The sequence below is a fragment of the Ochotona princeps genome, unplaced genomic scaffold, assembly GCF_030435755.1.
Source record: "Ochotona princeps isolate mOchPri1 unplaced genomic scaffold, mOchPri1.hap1 HAP1_SCAFFOLD_1400, whole genome shotgun sequence".
Taxonomy (NCBI): Eukaryota; Metazoa; Chordata; class Mammalia; order Lagomorpha; family Ochotonidae; genus Ochotona; species Ochotona princeps.
This window is the reverse complement of record NW_026699514.1, coordinates 1-25,203: the sequence shown is the minus strand read 5'-3', so window position 1 is coordinate 25,203 and position 25,203 is coordinate 1. Positions and strand designations below refer to the sequence as shown.

The window sequence follows — 25,203 nt, the reverse complement described above, 5'->3', positions numbered from 1 at the left end:
ATGGTTGAAAGAAATGCCGATACAACTGAACAAGAGATGATGGTGTCTCTCTCACGTCAAGTCTCAAAGGGCTATACAGGAGAGACTTGGTATATATGGAGATCTATTACACACACTTGTAACAAGTATTTTCACAACACCAGTAGGATGGAAAGGAGAAACGTATTTTTTTACGAATTATATACAAGTAGGTTTGTCTATGTGTTTGTGTGGGTGTACGTGTGTGCATTTGTGTGTGTGGGGGGGGGAGTGTGCATCTTCGCTTGTGTGTTTTTATGTTTGTGTGGGTGTGGATGTGTGTGTGTGGGTGTGCGTGTGTGGGTTGGGTGTGGGTGTGTGTGTGGGTTTGGGTTTGGGTGTGTGTGTGTGTGGGTGTGCGTGTGTGGGTTGGGTATGGGTGTGGGTGTGGGTGTGTGTGGGTGTGGGTGTGGGTGTGTGTGTGTGTGGGTGTGCGTGTGTGGGTTGGGTATGGGTGTGTGTGTGTGTGTGTGTATGTTTGTGTCGGTGTTTGTTTGTATGTGGATGGATCTGTATGTATGTGAGTGGACGAGTGACTATATTCTAGCAGAATTGACGGGGCGAAGTGGCAACTCATAGTAGTAGTAGTAGTCCTTGTAGTCTAGTCACTGCAGTAGTGTCACGGTCAGAGCAGCAATAATAATGTAAATTGTCTTGATGAAAAGCACTAGTAGTATAAGACCTTCAGGAACTAACTTGAAGGGTACTACTCTTATTACTAGTACCTGCTGTAGTAGAGTCAGTAGTAGGAGTAGGAGTAGTGCTGGTGGTATGGTCATAGTAGCAGTCATAATGTAATAGCCATATTGAGCGGTACCAATACTACCACTCCTCTTCCTCGTAGTATACTCACAGTAGCAGTAGTGAGATTCAGTAAATGGTATTAGTAGTCGTACTAGTACTAGTACTACTACTACTTGTTGTAGGAGTATCAGCAGTAGTTGTGCTGGTAGTACAGCCATAATGACACTACTGATATAGCCCTATATAGAAAAGTCAATGAGTCATACTAGTCTATGTACTTGAAGTAGTAGAAGTAGTAGCACTAGTACTAATAGTTGTCGCAGTAGTATCAGTAATAGTAGTGCTGGTGGCATAGTCACAGTAGCAGTAGTGATATCATAGTACACAGTAGGCAGTGAATGGGTCTAGTACTTGAACTAGTAGTGATGCTAGTAGTACTGCTACTTCTACTACTACTACTACTACGACTAATACTTGTTGTAGCGTCACTAGTAGGAATGCTGGGAGTATAGTTGTAGAGGTTAGTTATGGTAGTGTTGTTCATATGCTAATACTTCTTGTGAAGTGCTGTTGTAGGAGTAGGTGTAGCGTCACTAGTAGGAATGCTGGCAGTATAGTTGTAGAGGTTAGTTATGATAGTGTTGTTCATATACTAACACTTCTTGTGGAGTGCTGTTGTAGGAGTAGGTGTAGCGTCCCTAGTAGGAATGCTGGCAGTATAGTTGTAGAGGTTAGTTATGATAGTGTTGTTCATATACTAATACTTCTTGTGGAGTGCTGTTGTAGGAGTAGGAGTAGTAGAAGTAATAGCTGAAATAGTAGTGCTCTTGTCATATTATTGGTGGCAGCAGGAGAAATATGATATACATAGTAACAGCAGTACTAGTCGTCGTACTACTAGTAGTAGTAGTGTGGAAGCCATGGTGACAGTAAGAATACATACCCGTAGTTGTAGTAATAATAGTAGTATGATGATGATAGTCGATGTGGTAGTAGTAGTAGTAGTAATAGTCGTAGCGATAGTACTAGTCGTAGGAGTAGTAGTAGTAGTACTGTACTCATATTAGTAATAGTAGTAATAATAGTAGTACTAGGGTTAGTCGTACTAGCAGCATGTACTCGTACTAGTATTAGTACTACTAGTAGTAGTCGTACTAGTAGTAGTACTATGTCTATTAGATGTATATAGTGGTTGTGAGAAAGGTTGCCTATACGTAGATGCACTTGTTATTATCACTCTCTATATAATGAGTGTTTAATATAGCAGTAGTAGTATTAGTAGCACTAGTATTAGTAGTAGTGACGGCGACAGTAGTAGCGCAGTAGTAGTAGTAGCACTAGTAGTAGTAGTCGTAGTAGTAGTGTCGGGGGGAGGGTGGTAGCGCTAATATAATACTCTCAGTAAAACAATGTACGCGTGTTCTGTACTATATGAACATACAACTGTATAATTACACTTTGTATGTAATATATACATGTACACATATAGTTATACATATATATGTACGTCTTGTTTCTCTTTCTCTTCTTTTTGTTTTTAGGTATGATTTTGATCTGCCTTTGGGCCGCTCAGATCCTATTACTATCATCCATTTTAATGATGTCTACAATATTGAGAGCCCGCCTCAAGGACCTGGTGGTGTCTCTCGCTTTGTTACGGCAGTGCAGCAATATCAGCATCTCCACCCTTTTATATTATTCTCCGGTATGTCCTTTCCTTATTCATATATATATATATACATGTATATATAGACGAAGGTGATGTTCTCGCTGCAAAATCTTCTCTCCTGTTTGTATCGATGACCTGGCTCGTCGTGTTGTTCTTCGCTGATGGTCGTTGTGAATGTATGCACGTACTGTTCCTATCTGAATTTAGGGGTAGGTGTCTCTTTTCCATCTTCACATATACACACACACACACACACACACCCATACCTTCGGACATACATGCATTCACATATACACAGAGGCACGTACACATATACATATATATATACTGGTGGAGATACACATGCATACATGGAACACACACACACACACACACACATGCATACGCGTATACATACATAGTATGATCATGTATGTCGTAACACATAAATGTACATAAGGACGTACAGACGTGCACAAATACATTCACACATACAAATACAGATGTAGGGGTGTTACATTAGCCGCAGTAGAAGAAGAAGTAGTAGTAATAATGGTAGTAGTAGTAGTAGTACAACAACAATCCTATAAGTAATAGTAGTAGTGTTATAGTATTGTAGTAGTACTAGTAGTTCTTGTTGTTGTAGTAGTAAATGTAATGTATACGTGGCAGTAACAGTGAAAGGTGTAATATACGCATAGTAGTGGTATGATAGGCAGAGCAACAGTACTAGTAGTGGTGGTAGTACTAGAAGTAGTATTACTGGTAGTATAGTAGTAGTGGTACAGTAGTTGTAGTAGTAGTAATACTTGTAGTAGTACTAGTACGTGTAGTAGTAGTAGTAGTTCTAGTAGTAGTAGTAGTATCAGTTGTAGTAGTAGTAATACTACTAGTAATAGTATTAGTAGTTGTACTAGTAGTAGTGCAGGCATAGTAGTGTTATAGAGCTGTGGTTCTACGTACGTACACCTACCTGCACACATTCATAGGTACGTGTAAAGCACACACATGTGCGCACTCAGGCGCACACGCCCACTGCTAGCACACACACCCACACGCACTTAATACTTGCATGCACACACACACACACATACACACATGTACACCTGCGTAAACCCACAAGCACACGAACACGTGCATGCACATATACACACATACATACACTTTCACTTGCACTCAAACCGTAAGACTCAAGAATACGTCCGTGGGGGGTCAGCCGCTGCACTGCTGCGTATTTGAGTGCGTGGGCGCATGCGCAAATTCACGGGGAGACACACACACACACACACACGTACACACCACATAACGCACGTGTGCACACACACATACGTACACATACACATGTACATGTGCAGGCGTACATACATCCATGTACAAACACACAATTCCGTATACACACACATACGAAAACCTTCACGTGTGCATTACACCGACATACATGTGGAGCAATCAGACATGTATTCCGGCATTTTCCTGCAGAGAAAACTCCACCCGACTTTGAAACAGTTGCTCTCTCTCTCTCTCTTGTGCTTCTTCGTGGTAAGCAGGTGTGCTGCTCGACTGCGTCTCCTCTGCTATTGCTCCTGCTCCTACTACCGTTTTCAATATGCATTCGAACAAACTCTCTTGGCTGCTGTATATTCTTCTTAAAATTGGAAATTCATAAAGGCAACACGTACGCGTAAGTGCCTGGTTGCTGCTGTTCCTGCTGCTGCTGTTGCTGTTGTTGCTGCTGCTGTTGCTGCTGTTGCTGTTGGTGCTGCTGTTGCTGCCGTTCCTCCTGCTGCTGTTGCTGCTGCTGCTACTGCTGCTGCTGTTCCTGCTGCTGCTACTGCTGCTGCTGCTACTGCTGCTGCTGTTCCTGCTGCTGCTACTGCTGTCGCTGTTACTTCAGGCATCCGTCCCTCAAAAAATATATCGATAAAACTGCTGCTGCTCGTGCATATCTGCTACTAGTCCTCCATTTAAGACGAAGAAGAGGCTGTTGATGTTCTGCTGGTATTGCACTGCTCCGCTCTGTGCCGTTGGTGTAACTACAAATCACCGAACTGTCGTTGCTGCTGCCTCTTCTCCCCCGTCACGTCTCTTGCCCTGCTGGTGCCAAACTCCACTTCACGATCTACTTTCGATGAGAAGCTTCATAATTTTTCTCGTTTCTTCATTCGTGTCTCTTCCCTTTCTTGTTTTCACTTTCAGCGTCAGTGGTCTCATCTTCACTCTCTCTCTCAAACATACACACACAATGCTCTCTCTATACAAATTCATTTGCATATTTCCTCTTCCTGTATATACATCATATGTGTATGTCTGTATGTGTGTGTATGTGTCAGGAGGTAGGTATGTATATATTTGCGTATACGAGCATGTAGTGTATGTATATGTATATATATGTTGTATGTGTGTATGTTATGTGCATCATCTCTACATACGTGACACTCTCTCTGACCCTCCACTTCACCCTCTCTCTCTCTTCCTCTGTGTGTCTCTCTCGTGTTTTTCTCTCTCTGTCTCTCGCTTTCTCTCTCTTCCTGTATATTTCCCTCACTCCCTTTCTCCACTTCTATCGTTTTCAGATTCTCTCTCTTCTGTTGCTCCCTTGATCTTTTGCTCTCTTCCTTTCCGATTTTCTTAGTGTACAGAGCTCCCTGCATATCTATCTTTCATGATGTGCATGTTGCATTGCCCTCTCTCTCTGTCTCTGCGTCTTCCTCTTTCTCTTTCTCTTTCTGTCTCAGTCTGTCATCTTCATATGAATAGCAGCATGTGCGTTATATCGTCTCGTTTCTCCTCCGTACGTGCGTGTTATTTTCTATCTCTCTTTCTCTCTCATCCTTTCTTTCTTTTGTCGTCTCTATTTTTCTCTGTCCTCTCCATTCTTTCCTTTTGCCTTTCGTCCACCTTCTTCCCTTTCTCCTTTCTCTTCTTTCTTTTCCTTCTCTCTGTTCCTCTGTCTTTTCTCTATACTTCCACCACTATAAATATCTGACTTACCTCCATGTACGTCCGTATGTCTGCATATATATGTATGGATATATGTATATATATGTATACCTGTTTCCATGTATATACGTGTATATGTATATATGTGTGTACGTATATATAAATCTAATAGTATGCATCTGTATATTTGATTAATAAACGTTTGAGGCGTGTATATATATCCCATCACAGGAATGTCACGTATGTATGCGTAAGAGTATATGCACGAATGTACGTATGTATGTTTGTATGCCTGCCATACCTATATATATATATATACGTATGTGTATATCTAAATAGTAAACTCAGGAGACGTATATAACCCATTAGTAACGTCGACATATATACATATATATGTACGTATGAATGCACAGACGTACGTATGTCTATCTGTATGTATGTATCTGTGACTCTTTGTGTATATGTACATGGATGTGCGTATATGTCGCTTCGCATAATAAATTCAGAAAACGTTTTCAACTCATCCATAATGTCGCCATGTATATGTATATATATATATATATGTGTTTGAAAGTATGTGTGTACGTATATGGGTATGAATCCATGTATGTATAGTGTGAAGGTACGCATATGTCCGTTCCACTGATATTATTTCAGGAGACGTCTTCGTGATCCTGTCCGTAATTTCCACGTATCTACATGCATATATGCACGTACGTGTGGGTGTACATGTGTCTGGACGATTGTATGTATTTGTGTATATGTATCCATGTAAGTATGTATATGTGTGTGTGTATGCGTATGTCTGTGTGAATGTCTGTATGTATGTACTGGCCTGATATAGTTTTTGGGGGAAAGACGTCTTCCCTACCCCCTCGGTAATGTCGACGTATATGTATATGTATGTATGTGTACGTACGTTCGTAGTATGAGTGTACGTATATCTGTATGGATGTATGCATGTTATATATGTGAATGTATCTCTGTGTGTGTATGTGTGTGTGTGTGTATTTGCGCGGAATAATTCCAGGAGACGTCTTCAACCCCTCGGTAATGTCGACGTACATATATATATATAATATGTATACATGCCTCGCTAATGTCGACGTACATATATATATATATATATAATATATATATATATGTATATATATATATATACATATATATACGTTTGTAGGATGAGTGTACGTGTATCTATATGAATGTATGCATGTATGTGAATGAATCTGTGTGTGTGTACTTCCGTGATATAATTTCAGGAGACGTCTTCAACCCCTCGGTAATGTCGACGTACACTCGAGGACGTCACATGGTTCCCTTTCTGAATATCCTGAAGATTCACACGGCATGTTTTGGTAATCACGATTTCGATTTCGGTGTGGATGAATTGGAATACTCCGTGGGGGTCGTGCAATTTCCCATGGCTTTTGTCGAACGTGTTCCAGAAGTCAGCTGCAGAAGAGCAACTGCAGCTTCAGCTGAAATACCAAGAACGTCGAGCTAATCGCCTGCAGAAACAGCAAAAAGACCTGCATCACTCTAAACAGCAGAAACGACGTACAGTTCTCTTTCCGAATGATCAGCCTATACATAGTCACTCTACACCTCCGTGTGCCACTAGTACTCTTACTACTGCTATTATCAATACTACTAATATTGTTGATTCGGCTACCGTAACAGGAGAGAGTGAGGCTTTAAGGAGGAATAGTTGCTCTGCGGCTGAGGACGCTACATCTCCATCCAGACGTCCACTTGCAGAAGACATGCAGAAGACACCTTTGAGAGAACGAGAAGAACGAGCACGCGGCGACACAAGTGCAGCTAGCGAAATACCTCCTCCCTCGGCTGCAAGAGGAGTTGTATCACGCTCACATTTGGAGATCGTAGAAGCCGAAAGCAAGAAAAGAGAGCACGAGGGACAGGAAAGAGAAGAAAATGGTTCTGATAACAAGAATCCAGAGTTATGCTGGTGCGATTCAGAAGAAGAAGAAGAAGAGAACGAAAGACGCACACCTTTCCACTATCTCCCTGCATCACGCTTTTCAACATTACGCTCTATGGACGGAATGACATTCGAGGAGATATATCTTTCGCGTCATCGCCGCAGAGAGAAAAAAACTCTCCTCTTCACAGTCTCCTAGTGCGTACTACCACTGCACTGCAGCAGCAACAGCAACAGGTGAAGACACACCAGGCGAGGGCAGCAAAAAGAGGAAAACGAAGAGATGATAAGGGAGATGGAGGAAACGGTGATGATGCAGGAGAACGAGGAAGAAGAATAGGAGGAGAGGGAGGTGGAGGAACAAGTGTAGGGGGTGTTGGTGGTAGTATTGCTGCAGATTGTACAGACGTGCAGAGAAGTGATATTCGTTCTGAACATGCGACCAGTAGTGCTAATAGTGTTTCTCAGAAAGGAGGAACTACTGACCAGAGAGAAAGAGCCCGTAATGATAGTAAGTCTCGTGAGAACAATAACAGCACTACTACTACTAGTAGTACCAGGATTAGTAATACTAGGAGTACGACAGTGACAGTGAAAGTAATAATAATGGTAGTAGTTGTCGTGATAGTAGTAGTAGCAGTAGTAGTAGTGCTACTAGTAGTAATAGTAGTAGAACTAATATAATTACACCAAGAGTATAATGGTATGGATCGTAGTAATAAAGCCGGTGCAGCATAGATATCCTACAAATGGAAGAGCTACGAAAGAAGGTCATACTGAAAGACCTGTGAATGACGGCAAGGGAATGTCAGGTGGAAATACTCACGATAATAAAGATGACGAAGATTGTTATGGATTATTACTCAAAGATACGAATGAAGAAGAAGACTATGATGACGACGAAAACGAAGCAGACGATGATGAAGAAGAGGAAGAATTAGAATTGACGTCAGGGAGATTTGTGGAGGACTACATCGAAATACATGGTCTACCGCTAGCAAACGGCATGAAGTATCGCCTCTGCGAATGGCAGGGAATCAAAGTGGGCTCATCGGTCTTGTGGAAAGTGGTATGTTGAGTTGACTCTTTTTCTTTTTCAAATACGTAGCATACTTCATATTATGGAAGCTAATTCTGACGTGTACATATATATATATATATGTATATGTATATACGTATGTATATATGTATGTATATATGTGTGGGTGTTCTTCAAATGAACGAATGTGTATGTATATATATATATATGTATGTGTATATGTGTGTACGTGTGTATATATGTATATATGTGTGTATATATGTGTATATGTATGTATATGTATGTGTATATGTGTGGGTGTTCTTCAGATGAATGAACGTTGTCTTGTGATATTTCAGCCCAACGTGCTCAAAAACACGCACACATACACCCACGTACACACAGGAGAAGCACCATCCCACCGTACATAGGTACACACACACACACACATATTTATACATATGTATGTATATGTACAAGTCGTAATTAGCTTCTATAATAATTTTGGCACATATGTAGTATGTCACATATTTGGAAAAAGGAAAAGGTTCAACTGAACCTTCACAAACGTCTCGGAAATATCATACATCCATACCATTTCAGTGATGCATACATATATATACATATACGTGTATACACATATATATATATACATATATATATATATATATATGGATATGTAGAGGTACACATACTACACAACGAAATACTTTATTTGTATTTGCTGCTGCGCGGTCAGTCGTTAACATGAAGGATCTGCTAAGTACGTTTGTCTTGTTTGTAAGAACATTTCAAAGGACTTTTTTTTCTTGGCCTAGAGGAAATGGGATTGAGAGGGAGGAAGAAGAAGAAGTGGTAGAAAGTGTACTGCTTGCTGTTGCGGTAACTACAGCGAGAGATGATATCATTTGCCACCCACGTACACACACACATACACATACACACACACATATACACACGTACACACACATTCACACACGCCTAAAAACGAATACACACACCTACACAGACACAAAATGCACATTCAAACACCCAAATGCACACACACACACACACACACACAGAGATACACGCACAAATACACGCACACACATACACGTTTCCACAGAGATACACATACGCATATGATACATACGAACACATTTGCGAAGGTGCTTGCTTCTACGTCTGGGAGGTTGTGGACTTCTATGAAACAGTAGTGGCCTCCAGTTTGAATGTATTTGCTGCATTTATAGGGGTCGTATTCACATACATATACCTCGTTCTCTTTTCGCTGTGAAACTTCATCTCTCTCTCTAGTACTTGAGTTCACTTTGTATACGGAGGTCATTTACATATGTATAAACATGTACGATACGTATGTACATAAAGTGTAATGTATATATTTGTATATAAGTAGGTTTGCTTATATTTGAGTCTGTTGAGGTCTTCTCTTGTACTCAGTCTGTCTCAGTGTATCTCTTCAGTAACTTTTGTTCTTCTCTTTGTTTGTAGTTTCCGTTCATATATCTCCACACATGCGTGCTAGCGAACATGCAATAGAAAGAGAGACACACATGTAGATGTGTCCACAGCATTGACGACAGCAACAGTTCTGAGAGGGCATCGGTAACAGTCTCGCCTCAGGAGAGAATATAGTACGTTCCTTGTATTTTTCTTTTTTTCTATCTTTCGATATGTATCTGTGAATCTATTGCAAAACAAATTGTTGTGCTGCTTTTTTTGTTACTTTCTCTTTCTTTTTACCCTTGTATGTGTACTTGCGTATCAATGTGCAAAATACAATGAAGTTCTCAGCTCCTTTCTCTTCTCTTCTTGTCACTCTCTTTTGATTTTGTGTGTCTACGTATAACACAGAAACACAGTGCTCTCACTTTATGATCATTTTACTTTTTCCTTCTACCAGTCTCGCATATACTCTACTGGGTCGTGTTCATTCATTCTTCTTCGAAAATAGAGGCTCTCCTTTCTTCCTGATTCAAACTTCTTTCTTCTTGTTCAGTTGTTTTTCGTGTTTGAACTGATCACTTCCTTTTGTTAGTCGTCTCTGCGCATGTGTGTGTGTGTAAGTCGTCTCTGCGCATGTGTGTGTGTGTAAGTGTGTGTCTTGCATGTATTTGTGTGTGTATGTATGAGTGTGTGTGTGTTTATGTCTCGTTGATGGGTGGCAGCAATTCAGATTGCATTTTCTAGTGTGTTTGTATGTACGTTCTCTTTAGCTTCTTTTTTCTCTGCTACTTGTGCCTCTAATTCTAGCTTCACGATTTTAGCTCGTCGATTATTGCTCTGATTACGAAAAAAATAGCACGGGAAAGTACATCTACACACACACACACATACACGCACATACATTACACACACTCATACATACACATATACACCAACACATACAGATACACATATATATACATACACATATATACTCGTACACACATATACATTTATATATATACACAATACATACACTCACACATACAGACCAACATATACACACACTCATGCATACGTACACACACACACACACACACACACATATATATATATATATATATATAATATATATATACATACACATACAGATACATATATACCTACATACATACACATACACGAAAAATATATATATATATATATATACATATGTATATCTATATATATATATATATATATATGTGCATCCCCCGCATGACTATTTGCGTACTTGTGGTCACGCTTTTTTTTGGATATGTTGTGTTGTATAGGGGCGTTTGTTTTTAGTTTTCTCCGAAGTCCTTTTTTCTTCTCTCTTAACCATGAAAAAAAAATCTTTTGTTTCCCTTTTTAGTGTGAATATTTCCTGACGTCGTGTGGCTGTGATTATTGCAGAATGGCTAGATACGCTCGGAGCTATCGACAGAGAAGACGTGTGTTACGTGGACTTCGTCAAAGCAGCGAACTGCCTGAGCAGAGTGCTCCGACAGAAAGAGTGTGAATTAGTTATTGCTCTAACACATATGAGAGCTCCAAATGACGAGAAACTGGCACGAGAAGCTGAAGATATAGACCTGATACTAGGAGGACACGACCATGATTACTACGGCTTACAACGTATTGGTAAGAAGATGAACGCGGACCCACAGATAGGCCTCTGCATAGTACTTTCCTGTCTGCATATACGTATTATTACATGGAGAAGGAGGGGCCATAAAACACATTCATGCATACGTCTCTCTACATATCACAGGTGGAAGGAGAGTCGTATATACATGATGCATGGATGCCTCTGCTTGCATATGCTAGATTATATGAAGCACGAGGACATACCACAACGTATGCATACATACTTCAAGGCATTTATATATATATATATGTGCATACATACTTTAGGGCATATATATATATATATATATATATATATGCATACATACTTCAGGGCACATACATATATACATAAATGCCTGCATACTTCAAGGGATATATGTGTATATGTACGCAAACATACTTCAGGGCATATATGTATATATATATATATATGCACATTTGCATACGTACTTCAACGCATATATATATATATATACATACTTGAAGGGCATATATGTATATACATATATACATATATTTATATATATATATATATATATATGCATACATAATTAAAGGGATATATGTATATATATGTATATATGCATACGTAATTTTATTAGTATCTACTTTTACATGGAGAGGGAGGAGGCGCTGTATGTGCATGTATACATCTGTTTATATAATATATGTATCATATAACATAACGAAGGGAGCCATTTGTACTCACACATACAGCAGGGCCATATATATATATATAAATATGCGTACCTAATGCTGTTGTTGTCTATAATTACATTTGGAAGGAAGCCCTACATAAAATAATGCATCGATCTGTTTATAAATATCATATCACATGAAGTAGGAGGGCGTACAACAAATGCGGACGTACTACTACTATTACTAACACTTCTGTAACTACTACTACAACTATAACTGCTACTACTATAACTACTATGACTACTACTACTACTATTACTAGTAATGTATACTATCATGTGTAGGAGGAGGCCGCACAACATATGCACATATACTTTGCTGTTTGTATATGTAGTAGAGGTAAGGAGATACACCGCTGCTACTACTACTAGTGTAGTAGTTGTGTGTGTGTTTGAATATGCGTGTGGTAATTTACATATTAGATGAGACCATACAATATATGCATACATCCTCCTGTTTTTTGTCTCTGTAGACACAAAAAAGGAGGAGGCCATACAACATATGCATACATACTTCTATTTGTGTGTATATATATTAGTGTGTCAGAGGAAGGTGCTTCTGCAAGTTAGTAAATGCGGTACGAAAATATCTCCAGTTTCTTTCTGCCAACTCTTGTTGCTGTAAGTGCATCTCTTCATGTAGCATTCGCAACTACACACACACACACGCACACACACAAGCTTTCTGTGGCGGCGGGCTCCTACACAAGTATTATATATACTTCTTTCCTCTAGTACGACTCTCACGACTTGTATCGGGCGTTGCATCTTTCAAGTCACCTCGTTGTGCTCCCTGTCTAATTATGCAATCATTTCTAATTGTATGAGTTCATATTCAGAAACTCTTACACTCATCATTGTGTATGTGTGAGAGTGCCTTACGTTCATGTATATATATATGCGGGTGTGTGGTCAAGTGTGATGTACGTGTGTGTGTGTCTCTCGTTTTGTGTATAAGTGTGTGTGTGTGTGTGTGTAGGACGTCCGCATGTGAACTTCTCTGTGTAACATGTATGGAGACCACCGAGAGCTATAAATCAGAATTTCTCCTAGTGCTTCCATTCAGAGTGAAATATATTATACTCATAATACTCTTTACAATATTTACGTGCCTATATATATATATGTATATATATACATGTATATATATATTTACTACATGCGTACATGCATACATATACTAACCGCCCCCACCCCCCCCGCCCCAAACACACACGCACAGAAGACAGACATAAGGAAGATAAAAACACATACGAGAGAGAACGTGCTTTTATGTGTGCATATATGCGAAGAAAATTCATAAAAGAAAACATACAAACATGCTACTATGAGTATTCAGCAGCCCCTGGGAGATCGACATTCTATATATTATTCACTACGTGCTTTACGACCTCACCGCGCTTCATTTCGTTATCTCATATCCATTTCAAACAACAAACAACGCTGATTACTTGTCTGTAAGACACGGAATTGAGGTGTGTATGTGTGTATGTATGCACGTACGTGTGTATGTATGCATGTATGTGTGTAGGCATGTATGTATGTATGTATGTATGTATGTATGTATGTATGTATGTATGTATGTATGTATGTATGTATGTACGCGTTTAGGTATGTATGCATGTATGTGTGTATGTATGCATGAATGTATGTTTGTACCTATGTATGTTTCTGTACATTCAAAAAGCCCTGTTGATTGATGTGAGAAAGCATGCACGTGCATTTTTCGTCGAGTCCCAATGACGCTCTCTACTCGTGTTTTGATCTATTCATGAAAGTCGCATTCGTCAATAGAAGACATCATAACGACAAATACATATATGGCATATATATATATATATGCATAGATTTATAAATATCTTTATATATATACACACTATGTATGTCTTTTTATAATGCGAGGATATATGTATATATATACTGCACAATGAGAAGGAACCCACGTTTCATTTTATCGTCCTTTTTCTGATAGAGAGACTGCAACGTAATAATATAGATCTTCTTGAAGTGACTCTCGAGAGCTCACCATCGTACAAACCTTTTTTGTTCTCAGCCAAGATGAGAAGTGGCAAACCTATATCGACGTTTTTTTGTGTTGTTCTCTTTCTTTCTAGCTCCACATGTGGCTCTAGCTCAAGCTCGGTTTCTGTAAAAATCTTTATATATTGTACTCTGTAAATCTTGTGCGTATATATCTCTTCTCTTTCTTCCATAGATAATGTCTTCGTGATCACAGGGAATACTGACACCCGAATTTCTCTCTTTTCCCGTGATTTTCTGTTTTACCCTCATTGATAACTAGCTAATATCATACCGTCAGTTCTTCTGTGTACTTCTCTCTCTATATTTATACATGTAATATATATATATTTTCTTCAGGCGTATATATAGTGTATATGTCTGTGTATATATATATATATACGTGTATATGTATATATTTATATATATATATATGGTAGTATAAAATTAGCATATTATAAAGGTTGGGCACAAGTATTCTCTTACTTTGTTTTTCGATGGGAAATGTCCATATGGTGAACTGACTGTCTACCTCGTTCCCTCCAGCTCTCTCTAGCTCTCTCTCTCTATATATATATCTCTCTCAGTATATATATATATATATACACACGTACCTCTGTCTTTTGCTCTAGATCCCTCTCTCTCCCTGTGTATCACCCTCTCTATGTATATATATATATCTTTTTCTGTCGTTACATAAATAAAAATATATAAACCTCTCTCTCTCTGTCTCCCTCTTTCTCTTGGTATATATATGTGTGTATATATACATATTCTAACGTGTGATATGTGTGCCCCTGTACTCTCTCGCTCTCTCTCCCTATATATATATATATTCTCCTCTCTCTCACTCAATGTTTAGATAATATACCTCTCTCTTTTTCTCTCTCTGCACATATACTCATATATGTATGGTTATGAATCATTCTTTCTGTCTGTCCCTTTCTCTCTGTGTACATATATATATATATTATGTTGTGTGGTATGTGTGCCCCTCTGTTTTTTTGTTTAATAGGAAATGTCCCTGTAGTGAAGTCTGGAACTGACTTCCGTGATTTCACTGTTCTGACAATATACCCGGGTAGTACAGCCAAAAAAAATAATAATCCTAGTAGTATTAATAGTGACATTACATTGTGAACGCAGTAAAAACTACAGCAACAGTAGCATTACCAAGAGTAATAATAGCGGTCGCATTAGTAGTAGTATTAGTAGTGATAGTAGTGGTAGTGGTAGTAGTATTAGTAGTAGTAGTAGTAGCATGATCCCTACCACACGTGTTTCTGCCTCCGTATCTGCTGCGCCTCCTCCCTCTTCTCCTCCTCCTCCTCCTCCTCCCTCTTCTCCTCCTCCTCCTCCCTCTCCTCCTCCTCCTCGTTTTTCAGTGCAGTTACGAGAAGGGTTTCCTTCTTCTTCTTCCTCTCTTCTTCCTCTCTTCTTCTTCCTCCTCTTCTTCTTCTTCTTCGTGTTCACTTTTATGGCAAACGTCTGGACAGTCGTCTCTTGCTGCTGCATTTTCTGTTGCTGCCTCTTGTGCTGCTGCACCGGCTGCTGATGGAGGTGTAAGTGTGGGTCGGGGGTCACACTCATCAACAGGAACACGAACATCTCGAGGCAGAGGGGAGAAGAAGCGGAGGGAATTCTGCGGAAGAGCAGACACACAGATACTCGTCAAAAAAATTACTGGCACTTCCCGTCGGTGGTAGCGATACTCCCTTCGTGTATACACGGAGTAGATGCAGCAAAAGCAGAAGAAGCAGCAGCACACAAAGTACTGCCTACACTAATACTAGTACTAATACTTGCACAAATATTAGTAGTAGTGACAACATTAGTAATAATGGAAACGTCCAGAGCAGTGCTTCTAACCGTTTAACGAGAAGCGCTGGCAGCTCTCCGTACAACTCTCCTCGATGGTGTACTGGTGTTACTACTGCCACTACTGGTAGTAGTAGTGGTGGTAGTGGTAGGAGTGGAAGTCAGTGCAGCAGCAACAGAAGTAGAAGTACATGTCGGTCATCTTCATATTTGATACCCCCTGGTCTAATGGAAGCAAAGCCTCGTACAACCAAAGAGCCGCCTTCTGCTCGTTTTAATGGTAAGAAGGTGATTACAAACATACATGTGTCTATACACGTATACATGTACACACATCTATGTTGTAACTCTGAGTTCATATATATATATATATATATATATATATGTATGTGTATGTATATATGTTTGAAAAGTAGTATGTGTGAATAGATTTATGTGTGGATGTGACTAATAGAAGATGATAGTGGCGATGAAAATACATGATGATGTATATATATATACATATATATATATATATAAACATAAAAACTGACTATTTTTGATGATATATATGTAGTATTTCCAAATTCAATATACATATCTACACGAGTGGTGTGGAGAATGGATTTTTGTGAGTCGTGAAAATACTCCTGTCCTAAGAAAACGAATCAATTGTGGAAAATCATAAATGAAACCCACGAAAGAATAGAAATACACCCATCTTCTCTCTGTAGTAGAAATAATAATAATATGCTATTTGTGTATGTAAGCATATATACATATATAGATATGTCTAAGTATACATGTTACACATATATATCGATACGTACATATATATATATACGTAAGGCCCGTAGAGCTTGTTCGTTTATCTCTATATATATGTATATAAATATATATGTATATATATATACATATATATATATACGTGAGGCCTGTAGAGCTTGTTTGTTTTTCTTTCTATATATGGACATAAATATACATGTATATAAATATATACGTATATATATATATGTATATATATATATATAGAGGCGTGCAGAGCTTGTTTGTTTATCGAATGCACTAATAATATGAGAGGAGTGTATATGTCGTCTGTGTGTAAGCCAATATTATCACTATTTTATCTGTATATACGTATACATACGTATATACATGGTATGTATCGTATAAATGTATATATGTACGCATGTATATATATATATGTGTATATGTATATATACTTGTCATTTCGTGTATACTTGTCTTTTTGTTTTAGTGTGTGGCTCAGTGGAGCTTTGCATTTTTAGGGATGAATTTTCGGGCTTGTGAGATGTATACTGCGATGCTGACACAGAGACGTATATATATATATATAAGAAGACATTTTCATTTGTGGCTTTTTTGTATTTATTTCAGTTGCCATAGTATTGATGAGTAAGACTACTCAATACTAATAGTAATAATAATAATAATGTAGTAGTTATTTGTATAAATGTTGGCACTAATATAGGTGGTTTTACTGTGAAGGCGGACTTGCAGAAAGTAAGGTATGCCTTGAAATTTCAGATTCTCTGTTCATGAGAGAGCCTCTCCGTTCTCTCCCTGTCTGTAAAAAGTGTTATTACATATATGCAAAGAAATGACTACGATTACTTGACCATAAAGAATTACAGTTTTTCAAGGAATCGTATGAATAAATATGTATGCAAAAGATGAAAAGCTTTCTCTTTTTCCCAGGGGTCTACTAATTTTATTTCTTCAAGCGTTTAATCACGAGTCTCCACCATGTGTGTGTGTATGGAAAAGAACGCGCACATTATTTCTTCCTCAAAACTCCGGGTCATCTCCTACTGTTTGCTTTGCCCCTTGTGTATGAGTTAGTACTACAGATTTAGAGAGAAAGAGACAGGAAGAAACAGAGAAAGAAACAGAGAGAGAGGAAAACAGCGAGAGAGGGATACAGCGAAAGAAGGAAGTTCATTCTTCTTTTTCTTTTTCTTTTTCTTCTTCTTCTTCTGCGTCTTCCTCTGCTTCTTCTTCTTCTTCGTCTTCTGCTTCTTCTTCAGATTCTCTCTCTGTTGTTCGTGTGCCTGTCCTCCGTAATTGGTAGTCATACTCATCGTTCTTTCTCATATTAATATTGATGCTATTAATTAGTAATACTATTATTATATATAGTAATGTTATTTATTGGTACCCATAATGTGCTTTGTGATATAATCAATACTATGATTTAGTATAATTGCCCTACTATTATTCATTATTATTGTTATAACGATTATCGTTCATTGTTACTATTATTGTCTCCTGTTATTACTTTCCATTAGTTACTATTACTTACCATCTATCGTAATTTATTATTATCACTACTGTTGTTTGTATTATCAATATTTTCTCTGATATCATTATTACGATTGTTTATTTGTATTATTATTACAAGAATTATTAATTATTCTATTTTGTTTTCATCAATATTATCGTTGTTGCTTGTCGTAATCTACGATTGTTATTCGTTATTATAGTCATCATTATTATACTTAACTCTGTGTGTCTGTGTGTGTGTGTGCGAGGAAAGGTGCGTACATTTGTCTTATGTCTTGAATTTTTTCTTTGTTTTACTCGAGACTTCTGTGTTTGGAGACCTATTACTTCTTTTTTTATTCTTATTTGCTGGTACGCTTACTTTTTTTTCATAATCTTATTCTTACTATTACTGTTGTTATTATCATTGTGTGTGTGTGTGTGAGAGAGAGAATGAATGAATGAAAGGTACTTTTCGTGTATTTTCTGTGAAACTTGTGTTCTTATTTGCGTTTCTCTCTCTCTCTCGGTCTTCCTGTCGAGACTTCCTGCGAAATCTATTTCGTGAGTATGCAGGCGTCTCCATCTGTCCGTGTATACTGTATGTATGCGTGCATGTGTGTATGTATGCATGTATGTATGTATACGTGTCTCTGATAGGATTGTCACCTCTTTTTCCAAACGAAAGCTATAGGAAATGTATATGTTGTACAAATGTGTATCTATGTATCTAGGTATGTTTGTACGAGTATATGTATATTTATATATATGTATGGTCTACTGAAAAGAACACTACTGTTACTGCTATTGCTATTACTACTACTACTACAGCCGCCACTACTACTACTACTAATAGTAAGATGTTACTGTGCGTACGTGTGTATGTGTGTATGTGTGTGCGTGTGCGTGTGTATGTGTATGCGTGGGTGTATGTCTGTATGGTATGATTGTGTATGTGTTTATATGTCTGCGTATCATATATGTGCATAGGGGCCCCCTGCTGCCTACAAATATAACAGAGGGAGAGGAGCAGATGCCGTTCTTCCTGGGTGGAAGTCGTGTACACTGGAAACGCGTACGCGTAGACCCCAACATATATTCGAAGAACATTCACGTCGAGAAACTGGTGAAGAAATACGAGCAACAAGTACAGGACCAGATGCAGAAATACCTCGTGGATCTTGGATGTCCACTCGACACACGCTTCTCGGCTATCCGTACAAGCGAAACGAATATGGGCTCGTGGCTGTGCGACGTCGTTCGCAGGGAATGCAAAGCAGAAGTTGCTTTAGTCAACTCAGGTAGGTAATGTTTTCAAGGAGAGAGAGCAGAAGAGGAAGTCACACTTGTAATTGTAGTAGTGGCCGCATTAGTTGTAGTAGTTGTAGTTGTAGTAATAGTTGTTGTTGTTGTTGTTGCAGCAGTAGTTGTACTAGTAGTAGTTAGTACTGTTAGTAGTAGTAGTGGGTAGTAGTAATAGTGATAGTAGTAGTAGTAGTGGTAGTTGTAGTTGTGAGAGGGGGATCTCTGACGGAGAGAAATATTTTTAGAAGTCAGGAAAGGAATAAAAGGTCAAGTAGAGCACTCTCAAAAGGAGAAAGATCATAGGGGAGGGAGCGAAAAGATGCTGGTAATAGTAATACAGAATGTATGAATGAAAAAAAATACAACTGGAGGACGTATGCGTCACTCACACAAAGAACGACATTACATATATATATATGTAAATGTATATATACACATACATGTATGTACATATATATACATACATACATACATGCATACATACATACATACATATATGAAATTGTTTATATACACATACGCGTACATATATAAATATGTATATATATATATATGTGTGCATGAGCTGCTTGTACTGATTTCGTTTCGTGTCTTGTGTGTGTGTTTGTGTCGTCGTTCTTTTGGTCGAGGGTGTGCAGGTAGACTGAGAGCGAACAGTTTTGGGATCTACATATATATATATACATACATATATATGTGTACGTATCTATACGTATTCGTATATATATACATATATTTATGATATATATATTGTCGTGTTTGTTGGTTGCATACTCTTTTATTGTGGAAGTTCTTTGTGTTGTAGTGGAGGAAGGGCAGGTGGAGTACGTGGAGCAAACGTACTGTCGTAGCAGTCACATGAAGCTGGCTGCCTATTTGTGTGTGTGTGTATGTGTTCAAGCATTATAAGATGAGTAAGGCAGGAAGGCGAGACGAAAAATGTATTGACAGTAGTATTTTCTATATAGAAAAAAGCGGGCCGAAGCATTTTATTTTTCCTCATCTTCCCACAGGCACCACAGAAAAAAAAAGATGTTGCCTCCTTAGAAGTGAAATGGAAAACGAGCGTAAACGAAATCTGCTCTGCAACATATGCACAGGACGCGTGCTGTGCAGGGCTTTGCAAACGGGATTCAGAAGTTCTCGGAGTGTATATATATCTATTGTGTATATGTGTATATATATATATATGGATACATATATGTATATATAAATAGGAGTATGTATATATATATGTATGCGGTTTATAGAGATGTAATACACACAGAGAAGCAGAGAGAGAGACAGATCAAGTGGTGTTTCACACGGAATATATATATATATATATCGATGTATACAAATATGTAGAATGTACACAAATATGTGAATATATATAGATATATATGTGTATATGCTGTACATATATATATATGTATGTATCGATGTGTATCGATGTATGCAAATATGTAGAATGTACACGAATATGTGGCTATATATAGATATAGATATGCATATGCTGTACATATATAGATATACATATATACATATATGCCTATGTATGTGTATGGATAAGAGTGTCATGGGTGTATAGATGGACAGATGAAGAGACTAAAGAATGGGAGTGCGCATATAATATGTATACACATATATTACATAGATATACGCAAAAACATTGTTTACTCTCTTGTATATATAGATATTATATATGTATGTACGTACGTGTGTAGATGAAAGTGTCATGGGTGTCTAGATGGAGAGAAGAAGAGAAGAAAAGATAAGAGTGCATATATATATATATATATATATGAGTGAGTGTATACATATATCCACATGAGTTTAGGCAAAGGCATTATTTTGTCTCTTGTTCTGTCGTTCTCGTTTACCGGGGGCATGTACACACCACTACACTACACACTACCACTACTACTACTACTAACACGTACTACTACCACTACTACTATTACTACCACTACCACTACTACTACAACTACAACTACTACACTACGGTAAGGGGTGAGGATGCAACCGTTCTGTCAATAGTAGGAGTACTTTTTATGTGCGCCTCAGCTACATATATATTTTTTTGAACATCCATGTATATATATGTATGTATATATGTATATACCCGGTTATTGGGAGGGAGGGAGGGGCCTTTGAGTGATAATAAGAGAGATAATCAGTTGGATCGTCGTGGTGTGGAGGGGATGAAGAGAGGAGAGACTGAGGGCACATACAAATATGTACACATTTTTATACTTCATGCATATCGTCATATATTTATAAAATTATTTGTGTGTACATATGAAATTAATAGGGGCGGAAAGAAAGAAAGGGAGAGAACCTCCGTCTTACACGGATACCTGAGAGCTTTCAATGGTGGTAGCTGTGAAATTTAGCTGGGGAAAGAAGAACGGGTGTGCCTATATGCAACGTAAGGACACATGTCATCATATGTGGATGATTGTGTTGTATTAACGCGTTGAAATGAAAGAAAGGCAGGTCTTTCTGTATTAAAAATATATCTCTTCCACTATTGTACCGCCGCACGTACGGGGATGTTCGTTTGTAGTGACGTTGTTGAATATTACACACACAACAATTTATTTTTAAAAAGTTGAATGTCGTGATGTATATCACTCACACACACACACACACACACACACACACAAAAAACACACATACACACACACATACACACACATACACATACACATACACACACACACACATACACATACACACACTTACACACACACACACACATACACACACTTACACACACACACATACACACACACACACACACATACATACACATACACACACACACACACACACTCTGAAATATTGAAAGCCACCATCGGTCTAGTAAGACATCTCTATATGTATGTATGAACTTTTATATTAACGAAAACTCTATGGGCTTCTTTTCTCTGTCTCTTTATCACGTATGTATATGCATGTTTGAGTATATCTCTTGAAGAGTATTAAGAAAACTCTGCGTTCTCCTTCTCACTATTCTTCTGTCGCTCTAGTTATACATGCATAAACATGTGCATTTATGACTACATCGATATGATAATGAGTCACTCAGGTTTCTTTCCTCGCTCCCCATATTACATGATATGCATGTTTGAATATATCTATGCATAAGCTTCCCGTTCTCTCCTTTTCATGATTTTCTCTCTATCTCCCTGTTATGCATGCATTAACGATGATATTCATAATATTTCAGTGGGATTCGTTTCCTGTTTTCCTGTGCTATACACATATACACGTATGGTACGTATGCAGCTGCTACGTATAGAGTCGATTAGTGTTCCCTCCTTTGTTTTCTTCTTTTTCTCCTTGTGGTGTACGTGTGTGTTTTTTGGTGTTTTTTTTTGTCTGTCTCATTCTTCGATATATATGTGTGTTTTTGATTCTCGTTTTTTTTCCACTTCACTTCGTTGTATTATGTCTTTCTGTGCTTTTCGCTCACTTCTCTCTCTCTCTCTCTTACTTCCTGGTTGGTGTTCTTGTGTCTCTGGGTCGTGACTTCCTCTTCTTTTTCTCTCCATTTCCCTCCCTTGTCCACAGTACATTCTGTCACCACACTATTTCACTAATTTCCTCTTCTCTGTATGTGTTTTGTAGGTGTGTGTATGTATGTGTGTATGTGTGTGTAATACGTGTTTATGTTCATTTCATACAGGAACTATCAGATCGGACTGTCTGTATCCAGTGGGACCACTCAAATATGGAGACCTCGCACGTATGTTACCCATGGCAGATGATTTGTGTGTGATAAGCGTTCGCGGAGATGTATTACTGGAGGTGCTAGAGAACAGCGTTTCCCTAGTACCGCGTACAGAAGGGCGATTCCTCCAAGTCTCGGGAATTCGTTTTTGTTTCGACTCTCGTTTGCCTCCTGGGAAACGAATTCTACTGGACTCTGTCAGAGTAGCCTCAGGAGCACCCGCTGGTCTTCTCGGTTCACGAAGTCGTGTAATGACAGGAACAGCTCTAGCTACATTTAATGCATGCAGATCGCATCTATCATCAAAACGAAGTATTTCATCTGCAACACCTTCCTCTTGTGCTTCCTTCTCGGGGAACGCTTCTTCTTCCTCTGCAAACAGTTATTCTTTTTTCACTCGAAAACCCAAACTGCCAGACGGAGCCGCCGGTAGCCGACATTATGACGAACAACAACCAAAAGAAATAAAACAAGACGAAAGTTCAAGACAGGGTCAGGCAGTCAATAATAACACCAACGAAGATGATGCTGGCGATAGTGACTACCTCAATTTCGAAAAACTTGACCTCTCAAAATATTATTCTGTTGCTACCAAAGCATACGTGGCGCAAGGTACAAATACAAAACAAACTGACACCACATACTCTGTAACACATACCCACACGCCGACACTGGGGCACACATACACACACGCACATACACAAACACACACACACACACATACACAAAGACACACACGCACGCACGCATACATACATAGTGACACACACACACATACATGTACATACATATACATACACACATATACACATACATACATACATATACATACATACACACACATACATGAACACACACACACACACACATATACATATACATACATATATACGCACACACATACACATAAACACACACAAACACACACACACACACGTACATACGCGTATAGGTACATAGGGATTCTAATGAGTGAGTGATGAGAGAAGGCGAGGAGATGGTTGCATGTACACTGAGGATATACATACCAGATATGGTCCATAAAGGATACAAAGGCTTTGTAATGAAAATGGGTGTCAGAAACTGCATTGCTGTTGCAGAGACATTGGAGAGCACGGGGTTATGCTGTTCGTGCTAAGCAAGATTTTTTCAGCCCCTTCGTTGCTGTCTTTCGTTTGACTCCCTCTCTGGTTTGTCTGCTACTGAAAATTATCTTGATTTTTTTGTTAGGACATTACAAGGAAGTATACACTGGAAATCCTCAAGTTGAAAATTTCTCATGCATATTACGGCCATTTCTTCTCTCCTTTATCAAGTGCGTACTGCTGCTAATTTGTGGCGGACGTTTTTTGTACATATCCAACTCTCTTACTTCCTACAAGCTGCTGCTGTTCTTGCCATCGCTCCTGTTATGCCTATACACATCAGCACATACAAACGTTTCTTTCCGCAATTATGCATATATATTCGTATGGATATATATAGTACTCTTATTATATAGATACTAACGCATCTAGACATATACATATGTTTAATGTATACATCTAATACATGTATGCATCTATTTATATATACATACGTACACCAACGTATGTATAATTATATGCAGATATATCCTGGTTTCTACATGCGCCTATGTATGCAACTGCGCTGCTAATGCTATTACTTCCATGTAGCTGCCGCGTGTCTCTGTGTGGCTACGCCCATGTAGAGTGCGCGTGGCTCTGCTTCTTTTCTTTTTCTGGTGCTGCTCTCCACTCTCCGCGGTTTCTCTCTAGTTCTCGTACATCTGAGAGTCCTGCTGCTACTTCCGCTGATGCCGCTACTCTGCTGTTCACGTTGTACTGCTGCTGTTGCTAATTAGCTGCTTAGTCTCCTGCTGCTGCTGCTGCAATTCTGCTGCTGACTGTCTCTGCTGCTACTGCTGCGCGTATGCCTATCGGCTTCCTGCAGCTGGTAATGCTGCTCATTGCCGTTTACTTTCCTGCT

The 25,203-nt window shown here is 38.6% G+C and overlaps 1 protein-coding gene across 1 annotated transcript; it reads left to right on the top strand.

Moving 5' to 3' along the window:
• Positions 1-23,826, top strand: LOC131479216 (uncharacterized; the record flags this gene model as incomplete). The annotated part of the gene is given in 11 exon segments (XM_058659760.1): positions 1-89; positions 2,304-2,467; positions 6,613-6,755; positions 6,757-7,322; positions 7,487-7,806; positions 8,012-8,341; positions 8,344-8,364; positions 11,179-11,406; positions 15,127-15,247; positions 19,182-19,492; positions 23,170-23,826. Coding segments are annotated over 11 exon segments (2,950 nt in total), but the record flags the coding sequence as incomplete, so codon positions are not given.
• Positions 23,827-25,203: the final 1,377 nt, after the last annotated feature.